The sequence below is a fragment of the Oncorhynchus masou genome, unplaced genomic scaffold (assembly GCF_036934945.1).
Source record: "Oncorhynchus masou masou isolate Uvic2021 unplaced genomic scaffold, UVic_Omas_1.1 unplaced_scaffold_8517, whole genome shotgun sequence".
Classification (NCBI taxonomy): Eukaryota; Metazoa; Chordata; class Actinopteri; order Salmoniformes; family Salmonidae; genus Oncorhynchus; species Oncorhynchus masou.
In genome coordinates, this window is record NW_027016695.1 from 1 (window position 1) to 11,222 (window position 11,222).

General features: G+C 48.3%; 1 protein-coding gene across 1 annotated transcript; it reads left to right on the forward strand.

Annotated features, from left to right (window-relative positions):
- Positions 1-2,370: 2,370 nt before the first annotated feature.
- Positions 2,371-10,996, forward strand: LOC135539037 (copine-4-like; the record flags this gene model as incomplete). The annotated part of the gene is made up of 5 exons (XM_064964921.1): positions 2,371-2,616; positions 3,351-3,410; positions 9,881-10,014; positions 10,348-10,402; positions 10,945-10,996. Coding segments are annotated over exons 1-5 (547 nt in total), but the record flags the coding sequence as incomplete, so codon positions are not given.
- Between the last annotated feature and the right edge of the window lie 226 nt (positions 10,997-11,222).

The window sequence follows — 11,222 nt, forward strand, 5'->3', positions numbered from 1 at the left end:
CGAGTCTGTCAGGATCCGGTTTCGAACCTGGGTCTCCGGAGTGAGAAACAGTCACTTAACCAACTGAGCCACGAATAGTCAGCAGAACCCAGAAGATGAGGCAGACACAGCAGTACTTAAGACGGAGTATTTAATAAAGAAAAAATCCTTAAATACAAAAAATGGCAAATCCAAAAGGTGGTAGGTAAAGCACAAAAAGGCATCAAAAGAAACTCACAAAAAATAAACAAAAACAAAAAAACAGAATACCACAAGAGCGTCACCCGGAATCGACAAGAGCACACAGAACACTAGGGCAGGGTGCTAACATACAAACACAGAGCACAGAACTGAGGGAAACTAAGGGTTTAAATACAATTAGAGGAAACGAGCACAGGTGCAAATAATTAATGGGGATCAAGGGAAAAACATAAGGACAAAAAGCACAATGGGGGCATCTAGTGACCAACAACCGGAACAACCCTGGCCAAATCCTGACAGAGTCAGCTAGGGAAAGGAAACCTCTCGAGTCAGCTAGGGAAAGGAAACCTCTCGAGTCAGCTAGAGAAAGGAAACCTCTCGAGTCAGCTAGGGCAAGGAAACCTCTCAAGCCAGCTAGGGCAAGGAAACCTCTCGAGTCAGCTAGGGAAAGGAAACCACTCGAGTCAGCTAGGGAAAGGAAACCTCTCGAGTCAGCTAGGGCAAGGAAACCTCTCAAGCCAGCTAGGGAAAGGAAACCTCTCGAGTCAGCTAGGGAAAGGAAACCTCTCGAGTCTGTCAGGATCCGGTTTCGAACCTGGGTCTCCGGAGTGAGAAACAGTCACTTAACCAACTGAGCCACGAATAGTCAGCAGAACCCAGAAGATGAGGCAGACACAGCAGTACTTAAGACGGAGTATTTAATAAAGAAAAAATCCTTAATTACAAAAAATGGCAAATCCAAAAGGTGGTAGGTAAAGCACAAAAAGGCATCAAAAGAAACTCACAAAAAATAAACAAAAACAAAAAAACAGAATACCAAAAGAGCGTCACCCGGAATCGACAAGAGCACACAGAACACTAGGGCAGGGTGCTAACATACAAACACAGAGCACAGAACTGAGGGAAACTAAGGGTTTAAATACAATTAGAGGAAACGAGGCACAGGTGCAAATAATTAATGGGGATCAAGGGAAAAACATAAGGACAAAAAGCACAATGGGGGCATCTAGTGACCAACAACCGGAACAACCCTGGCCAAATCCTGACAGAGTCAGCTAGGGAAAGGAAACCTCTCGAGTCAGCTAGGGAAAGGAAACCTCTCGAGTCAGCTAGGGAAAGGAAACCTCTCGAGTCAGCTAGGGCAAGGAAACCTCTCAAGCCAGCTAGGGCAAGGAAACCTCTCGAGTCAGCTAGGGAAAGGAAACCACTCGAGTCAGCTAGGGAAAGGAAACCTCTCGAGTCAGCTAGGGCAAGGAAACCTCTCGAGTCAGCTAGGGAAAGGAAACCTCTCGAGCCAGCTAGGGAAAGGAAACCTCTCGAGCCAGCTAGGGAAAGGAAACCTCTCGAGCCAGCTAGGGAAAGGAACCCTCTCGAGTCAGCTAGGGCGTGGAAGCACGACAAGCTGGCTAGGCACCTCCGGTTCCATCGGTGGCGACACAGAGCCGATGTCTCCATACCAACCGGAATGCCAGTACTCCCCAATGCTTCGTATGTTGGCTGCTGCATTTTGTCACATGAGTTGACGCTGGAGAGAGGAAGCAGGTACCGGGCGTAAAACATTTAATAAATAACGGACATGGAACGAGACAGGAACAGCGTCAGAAAACAATACAATGCAGCAGGGAACAGAGTTGGGGAACTGACAAATATAGGGGAGGAAATTAACAGGTGAGAAGTGAGTCCAGGTCAGTCCAATAACGCTGATGCGCATGACAAGGGAAGGCAGGTGTGTGTGATGGATGGCAGGAGTGCATGATGCAGGGCAACCTGGGGCCTTCAAGCGCCAGGGGGAGGAAAGAGCGGGAGCAGACATGACAATACTTGCGGGACAGGTACAGGATGGCAACAACAACTCCCCGAGTTACACCAGGAACGCACAATCCCTCCATCAGTGCTCAGACTGTCCGCAATAGGTTGAGAGAGGCTGGACTGAGGGCTTGTAGACCTGTTGTAAGGCAGGTCCTCACCAGACATCACCGGCAACAACGTCGCCTATGGGCACAAACCCACCGTCGCTGGACCAGACAGGGCTGGCAAAAAGTGCTCTTCACTGAGTGTTACACCGAGGCCTGTACTCTGGAGCGGGATCGATTTGGAGGTGGAGGGTCTGTAGTGGTCTTGGGGGATGTGTTGCAGCATCATCAGACTGAGCTTGTTGTCATTGCAGGCAATCTTAACGCTGTGAGTTACATGGAAGACATCCTCCTCCCTCATGTGGTACCCTTCGTGGAGGCTCATTCTGACATGACCCTCCAGCATGACAATGCCACCAGCCATGCTGCTTGGATCTCATACAGCCCGGATCTCAATCCCATTGAGCACATCTGGGACCTGTTGGATCAGAGTGTGGGGGCGAGGGCCAATTTCTCCAGAAATGTCCAGGATCTTGCAGGTGCCTTGGTGGAAGAGTGTGGTAACATCTCACAGCAAGAACTGGCAAATCTGGTGCAGTCCATGAGGAGGACACATTATTCAATTTCTGTTAGTCAATTGTCTGTGGAACTTGTTTGGTTTATGTTTCAGTTGTTGAATCTTGTTATGTATAAACAAATATTTGCACGTTAAGTTTGCTGAAAATAAACGCAGTTGACAGTGAGAGGACGTTTCTTTTTTTGCTGAGTTTACATGTTCTCAAAGATGGGAGGCAGGTGGGAGGAGGCGAGATAAAGTGGAAGGATTCTAGCTAAGGAGAGGGCAGATACGTGTGTGAACAACAGGCACAACTAAGTCGTATTTCCTAAAGTTGCCGGATGCCATGTTCATCCACTTATATAATTTGTAACAGCCTAAACATTATTTAACTTCTGTTAGATTAAATAAGCCTTGTAATTCCCATTACACGCATAGACCAAAAAAAGGCTTATCTCACGTAGACAGATTTTGGCCGGAGTAAATCCCTACTCTTCCTCTCTGATATTTCCCAACACTCACAAATATGTGACACCAGTTGTAACAGAGACATAATGAACAGCACCCACAGCCAGCTGCTTTCTCAAAAGCTAATGGCTAACATGCTAAACTAGCTGCTTTATAATAGGCTGGAATAAGGGATAAGATGTTCCTAAGTGGTCAGTTACTGTGTCTGTCATGTCATCCCCAAGTGATTGGTGCCAATTCTCACTGTGGATAGCTGAGGTCCCCCGCCCTCAACTGCTGTCTTCCATCCACAGATCATCAAGATGCACTCCTTCCTGGATTACATCATGGGAGGCTGTCAGATCCAGTTTACAGTGAGTTCACACTGACACTCACACTAACACAAATGACTCATACATTCACACACAGGATGCCAAAATGTATTCAAATACACAAAATAATGCATATGACTTTTAAAAAATGGCACTGCCCTCATTATTCTCTTTTTAGTTGGGTGACGTATATGTGACAGACTGGGTTTTCACCAGGGTCATGTGTGTGCCACAAGACTGAGTTAGCCTGCCGAGCTTAAGCCTAGGCATTAGCTTAGGGAGCTTACATAAATAATCCTCTTTTGTTCTGATAGTTAGAATGGTTCATTTTCACCACCTGGGAAACAAACCTCTGCCATTAGCTGCAGCTTTTCAAGAATCCCTTTCTCCCAGCTGTGAACACGCAGGTTCTAATTATCTGTTGTTTTTCTGGATAAGGGATGCCCTCTGCCCCCTGCCTGTAAATAGTGTTTGTGTGAAACTACTTCTCAAGGGAGATCTTACTGAGGTACGCTTAATTGACCAGGAAGTGTTTGCTCTTATGACACACTAACTTTTCATTTTATTCCTACCACCTAAAAGGCGACCGTGGTTGATGTTGACATTTAAATGGGCTCCATACTTCCTTCAGATCCCTTGGCGAGAGTGTTAGGCTCTCTCTCTCTGTGCCAGGCTGAACAACAGATGAGAAACGTTCTGCCTCTAACCGTTTCTAACGAGGAACAATGTATCCATAGATCACAGACGTGAGAGAAAGAATCAAAGAGATGACTGAGAGAGAGGGGGGTGAACAAGCCCAACAGAGTAGAAGAGGATAGCAGAGCAGACAGAGTGGGATGGTGTGTGTGTCAGAGTGAGGGAGAGGTGTAAAGGGAAGGTGGGATGGTGTATGTGTCAGAGTGAGGGAGAGGTGTAAAGGAGAGGTGGGATGGTGTATGTGTCAGAGTGAGGGAGAGGTGTAAAGGAAAGGTGGGATGGTGTATGTGTCAGAGTGAGGGAGAGGGAGAGGTGTAAAGGGAAGGTGGGATGGTGTATGTGTCAGAGTGAGGAGAGGGAGAGGTGTAAAGGGAAGGTGGGATGGTGTATGTGTCAGAGTGAGAGGTGTAAAGGGAAGGTGGGATGGTGTATGTGTCAGAGTGAGAGGTGTAAAGGGAAGGTAGGATGGTGTATGTGTCAGAGTGAGGGAGAGGTGTAAAGGAAAGGTGGGATGGTGTATGTGTCAGAGTGAGAGGTGTAAAGGAAAGGTGGGATGGTGTATGTGTCAGAGTGAGGGAGAGGTGTAAAGGGAAGGTGGGATGGTGTATGTGTCAGAGTGAGAGGTGTAAAGGAAATGTGGGATGGTGTATGTGTCAGAGTGAGGGAGAGGTGTAAAGGAAAGGTGGGATGGTGTATGTGTCAGAGTGAGAGGTGTAAAGGGAAGGTGGGATGGTGTATGTGTCAGAGTGAGAGGTGTAAAGGGAAGGTAGGATGGTGTATGTGTCAGAGTGAGGGAGAGGTGTAAAGGAAAGGTGGGATGGTGTATGTGTCAGAGTGAGGGAGAGGTGTAAAGGGAAGGTGGGATGGTGTATGTGTCAGAGTGAGAGGTGTAAAGGGAAGGTAGGATGGTGTATGTGTCAGAGTGAGGGAGAGGTGTAAAGGGAAGGTGGGATGGTGTATGTGTCAGAGTGAGGGAGAGGTGTAAAGGGAAGGTGGGATGGTGTATGTGTCAGAGTGAGAGGTGTAAAGGAAAGGTGGGATGGTGTATGTGTCAGAGTGAGGGAGAGGTGTAAAGGGAAGGTGGGATGGTGTATGTGTCAGAGTGAGAGGTGTAAAGGGAAGGTGGGATGGTGTATGTGTCAGAGTGAGAGGTGTGAAGGGAAGGTGGGATGGTGTATGTGTCAGAGTGAGAGGTGTAAAGGGAAGGTAGGATGGTGTATGTGTCAGAGTGAGAGGTGTAAAGGGAAGGTGGGATGGTGTGTGTGTCAGAGTGAGAGGTGTAAAGGGAAGGTGGGATGGTGTATGTGTCAGAGTGAGGGAGAGATGTAAAGGGAAGGTGGGATGGTGTATGTGTCAGAGTGAGAGGTGTAAAGGGAAGGTGGGATGGTGTATGTGTCAAAGTGAGAGGTGTAAAGGGAAGGTGGGATGGTGTATGTGTCAGAGTGAGAGGTGTAAAGGGAAGGTGGGATGGTGTGTGTGTCAGAGTGAGAGGTGTAAAGGGAAGGTGGGATGGTGTATGTGTCAGAGTGAGTGGTGTGAAGGGAAGGTGGGATGGTGTATGTGTCAGAGTGAGAGGTGTAAAGGGAAGGTGGGATGGTGTATGTGTCAGAGTGAGAGGTGTGAAGGGAAGGTGGGATGGTGTATGTGTCAGAGCGAGAGGTGCAAAGGGAAGGTGGGATGGTGTATGTGTCAGAGTGAGAGGTGTAAAGGGAAGTTGGGATGGTGTATGTGTCAGAGTGAGAGGTGTAAAGGGAAGGTGGGATGGTGTATGTGTCAGAGTGAGGGAGGGGTATAAAGGGAAGGTGGGATGGTGTATGTGTCAGAGTGAGGGAGAGGTGTAAAGGGAAGGTGGGATGGTGTATGTGTCAGAGTGAGGAGAGGTGTAAAGGGAAGGTGGGATAGTGTATGTGTCAGAGTGAGAGGTGTAAAGGAAAGGTGGGATGGTGTATGTGTCAGAGTGAGAGGTGTAAAGGAAAGGTGGGATTGTGTATGTGTCAGAGTGAGAGGTGTAAAGGGAAGGTGGGATGGTGTATGTGTCAGAGTGAGAGGTGTAAAGGGAAGGTGGGATGGTGTATGTGTCAGAGTGAGGGAGAGGTGTAAAGGGAAGGTGGGATGGTGTATGTGTCAGAGTGAGAGGTGTAAAGGGAAGGTGGGATGGTGTATGTGTCAGAGTGAGAGGTGTGTGTCAGGACCCGGTTTCGAACCTGGGTCTCCGGAGTGAGAAACAGTCACTTAACCAACTGAGCCACGAATAGACAGCAGAACCCAGAAGATGAGGCAGACACAGCAGTACTTAAGACGGTGTATTTAATAAAGAAAAAATCCTAAAATGCAAAAAATGGCAAATCCAAAAGGTGGTAGGAAAAACACAAAAGACCTCAAAAGAAACTCACCAAAAAATAAACAAAAACAAAAAAACAGAATACCACAAGAACTTCACCCGGAATCGACAAGAGTACACAGAACACTAGGGCAGGGTGCTAACATACAAACACAGAGCACAGAACTGAGGGAAACAAAGGGTTTAAATACAATCAGGGGAAACGAGACACAGGTGCAAATAATAATGGGGATCAAGGGAAAAACATAGGGACAAAAAGCACAATGGGGACATCTACTGACCAAAACCCGGAATAACCCTGGCCAAATCCTGACAGTGTGAAGGGAAGGTGGGATGGTGTATGTGTCAGAGTGAGAGGTGTAAAGGGAAGGTAGGATGGTGTATGTGTCAGAGTGAGAGGTGTAAAGGGAAGGTGGGATGGTGTATGTGTCAGAGTGAGAGGTGTAAAGGGAAGGTGGGATGGTGTATGTGTCAAAGTGAGAGGTGTAAAGGGAAGGTGGGATGGTGTATGTGTCAGAGTGAGAGGTGTAAAGGGAAGGTGGGATGGTGTGTGTGTCAGAGTGAGAGGTGTAAAGGGAAGGTGGGATGGTGTATGTGTCAGAGTGAGAGGGTAAAGGGAAGGTGGGATGGTATGTGTCAGAGGAGGAGGGGTGTGGGAGGAAGGTGGGGATGGCAGCGTGTCAGAGGAGAGGTGTGAAGGGAAGGTGGGATGGTGTATGTGTCAGAGTGAGAGGTGTGAAGGGAAGGTGGGATGGTGTATGTGTCAGAGTGAGAGGTGTGAAGGGAAGGTGGGATGGTGGGATGGTGTATGTGTCAGAGTGAGAGGTGTGAAGGGAAGGTGGGATGGTGTATGTGTCAGAGTGAGAGGTGTAAAGGGAAGTTGGGATGGTGTATGTGTCAGAGTGAGAGGTGTAAAGGGAAGGTGGGATGGTGTATGTGTCAGAGTGAGGGAGGGGTATAAAGGGAAGGTGGGATAGTGTATGTGTCAGAGTGAGGGACAGGTGTAAAGGGGAAGGTGGGATGGTGTATGTGTCAGAGTGAGGAGAGGTGTAAAGGGAAAGGTGGGATGAGTGTATGTGTCAAGTGAGGTGTAAAGAAAGGTGGGATGGTGTATGTGTCAGAGTGAGAGGTGTAAAGGAAAGGTGGGATTGTGTATGTGTCAGAGTGAGAGGTGTAAAGGGAAGGTGGGATGGTGTATGTGTCAGAGTGAGAGGTGTAAAGGGAAGGTGGGATGGTGTATGTGTTAGAGTGAGGGAGAGGTGTAAAGGGAAGGTGGGATGGTGTATGTGTCAGAGTGAGAGGGGTAAAGGGAAGGTGGGATGGTGTATGTGTCAGAGTGAGAGGTGTGAAGGGAAGGTGGGATGGTGTATGTGTCAGAGTGAGAGGTGTGAAGGGAAGGTGGGATGGTGTATGTGTCAGAGTGAGAGGTGTAAAGGGAAGGTAGGATGGTGTATGTGTCAGAGTGAGAGGTGTAAAGGGAAGGTGGGATGGTGTATGTGTCAGAGTGAGAGGTGTAAAGGGAAGTTGGGATGGTGTATGTGTCAGAGTGAGAGGTGTAAAGGGAAGGTGGGATGGTGTATGTGTCAGAGTGAGGGAGGGGTGTAAAGGGAAGGTGGGATGGTGTATGTGTCAGAGTGAGGGAGAGGTGTAAAGGGAAGGTGGGATGGTGTATGTGTCAGAGTGAGGGAGAGGTGTAAAGGGAAGGTGGGATGGTGTATGTGTCAGAGTGAGAGGTGTAAAGGGAAGGTGGGATGGTGTATATATCAGAGGGAGAGGTGTAAAGGGAAGGTGGGATGGTGTGTGTGTCAGAGTGAGAGGTGTAAAGGGAAGGTGGGATGGTGTATGTGTCAGAGTGAGAGGTGTAAAGGGAAGGTGGGATGGTGTATGTGTCAGAGTGAGGGAGGGGTATAAAGGGAAGGTGGGATGGTGTATGTGTCAGAGTGAGGGAGAGGTGTAAAGGGAAGGTGGGATGGTGTATGTGTCAGGGTGTGTGAGAGGTGTAAAGGGAAGGTGGGATAGTGTATGTGTCAGAGTGAGAGGTGTAAAGGGAAGGTGGGATCGTGTGTGTGTCAGAGTGAGAGGTGTAAAGGGAAGGTGGGATGGTGTGTGTGTCAGAGTGAGAGGTGTAAAGGGAAGGTAGAATGGTGTATTTGTCAGAGTGAGAGGTGTAAAGAGAAGGTGGGATGGTGTATGTGTCAAAGTGAGAGGTGTGAAGGGAAGGTGGGATGGTGTATGTGTCAGAGTGAGAGGTGTAAAGGGAAGGTGGGATGGTGTATGTGTCAGAGTGAGAGGTATAAAGGGAAGGTAGAATGGTGTATGTGTCAGAGTGAGAGGTGTAAAGAGAAGGTGGGATGGTGTATGTGTCAGAGTGAGAGGTGTAAAGGGAAGGTGGGATCGTGTGTGTGTCAGAGTGAGAGGTGTAAAGGGAAGGTGGGATGGTGTATGTGTCAGAGTGAGAGGTGTGAAGGGAAGGTGGGATGGTGTATGTGTCAGAGTGAGAGGTGTAAAGGGAAGGTGGGATGGTGTATGTGTCAGAGTGAGAGGTGTGAAGGGAAGGTGGGATGGTGTATGTGTCAGAGTGAGAGGTGTAAAGGGAAGGTAGGATGGTGTATGTGTCAGAGTGAGAGGTGTAAAGGGGAAGGTGGGATGGTGTATGTGCCAGAGTGAGAGGTGTAAAGGGAAGGTGGGATGGTGTATGTGTCAAAGTGAGAGGTGTAAAGGGAAGGTGGGATGGTGTATGTGTCAGAGTGAGAGGTATAAAGGGAAGGTGGGATGGTGTATGTGTCAGAGTGAGAGGTGTGAAGGGAAGGTGGGATGGTGTATGTGTCAGAGTGAGAGGTGTAAAGGGAAGGTAGGATGGTGTATGTGTCAGAGCGAGAGGTGTAAAGGGAAGGTGGGATGGTGTATGTGTCAGAGTGAGAGTGAGAGGTGTAAAGGGAAGTTGGGATGGTGTATGTGTCAGAGTGAGAGGTGTAAAGGGAAGGTGGGATGGTGTATGTGTCAGAGTGAGGGAGGGGTATAAAGGGAAGGTGGGATGGTGTATGTGTCAGAGTGAGGGAGAGGTGTAAAGGGAAGGTGGGATGGTGTATGTGTCAGAGTGAGGGAGAGGTGTAAAGGGAAGGTGGGATGGTGTGTGTGTCAGAGTGAGAGGTGTAAAGGGAAGGTGGGATGGTGTGTGTGTCAGAGTGAGAGGTGTAAAGGGAAGGTGGGATGGTGTATGTGTCAGAGTGAGAGGTGTGAAGGGAAGGTGGGATGGTGTATGTGTCAGAGTGAGAGGTGTAAAGGGAAGGTGGAATGGTGTATGTGTCAGAGTGAGAGGTGTAAAGGGAAGGTGGGATGGTGTGTGTGTCAGAGTGATAGGTGTGAAGGGAAGGTGGGATGGTGTATGTGTCAGAGTGAGAGGTGTGAAGGGAAGGTGCATACATTTGAGGTAATTGGAGTCAAACTCCCCTTTGATTGCCAGTTGTCTTCCCAGGTAGCTATTGATTTCACCGCCTCGAACGGGGATCCTCACAACAGCTGCTCCCTACACTATATCCACCCATACCAGCCTAACGAGTACCTCAAAGCTCTGGTCGCTGTAGGGGAGATCTGCCAGGATTACGACAGGTGAGGCCAATCACACTCAGCCAATCGTTAACAGCTATTATATCAAATGTTGTGCAATGACTGTTGCTTGTCACTTCAATGTTGATTCCTCCTCTCCTGAAAAAATAACTTTTCAAAGTTTGTGTGTGAAAGTGTCCTCTAGTTGACCAGTGACTCAGAGGTTATGTAAATGAGAAGTCATTCAGAGCCCATGGTAGTCCTGGGTCACCAGCAGAATGGACTTGTTTATGGGCATGTGTTTCAGATAACAATCCCTGGCTCAGAATCCAGTGTGCCATCGCTCAAATTCTAATCACTCTTTTGTTTTCTATCCCTGCATGCATTTCAATCCAGTGACAAAATGTTCCCAGCGTTTGGCTTCGGTGCTCAGATTCCGCCCGACTTCAAGGTAATTTCCAACCATATTTTTCATAGAGTTGGGCTATGGCTCAGCCTCAGCAGGGTGTCGTAATCACTCCTGTGACAAGATGAGACGAGGTGAGACTCTGGCTCTGCTCTCCTGCTTCTGTAGTGATTACGACACCCGGCTGGCCCCCGCTGGCCCCCGCTGGATCCCGCTGGCCTCTGCTCTGCCCTGTTCTGTCACACCGAATGGGCCGGTCCAGCCCAGGGTTCTCTACTGCTGGATTGACTCTCTGAGTCACTGAACTGCCCAGCAGGAAATACTGGCCATTCTGCCTGGGTGACTGGTGCTACCTCTGGCTGACACATGATGCTGCCCCTGGTCCAGAGAGGAGGGGAGGGGGTACCATGGCTCGCAATTATGCTCATTATCCAACAATGCATCAGTCGACTTTTACATTTGATTGTGTGATTGATTTGCTTCTGGCCAACTCTGTGTTAGTGTGCGTGCGTGTGCGTGTGCATGTGTGTTCCTTTGTCTCACTGTTCCATGATGATCAATAGTCCATATTTTTCATCTTCCTCCAGGTTTCTCACGATTTTGCAGTGAATTTTAATGAGGAAAACCCAGAATGTGCAGGTAGGTGCTTCGCCTCAAACAGATTAGAGGTTCACCCTGCCTTTGAAATCAGACTGTCAAAATGCTTTATTTCAAATGCTCATCACCAGCTCTGGGGTGGGTTGTTACCTTAAATTGGCAAAATTGGGGTCAATTTCCCCTTGCACTGAATAACTATTAAATATTAAAAGCATAAATTTACCTTTAATAACACATTAACCAGATAATAAAACCACATTATTCACGT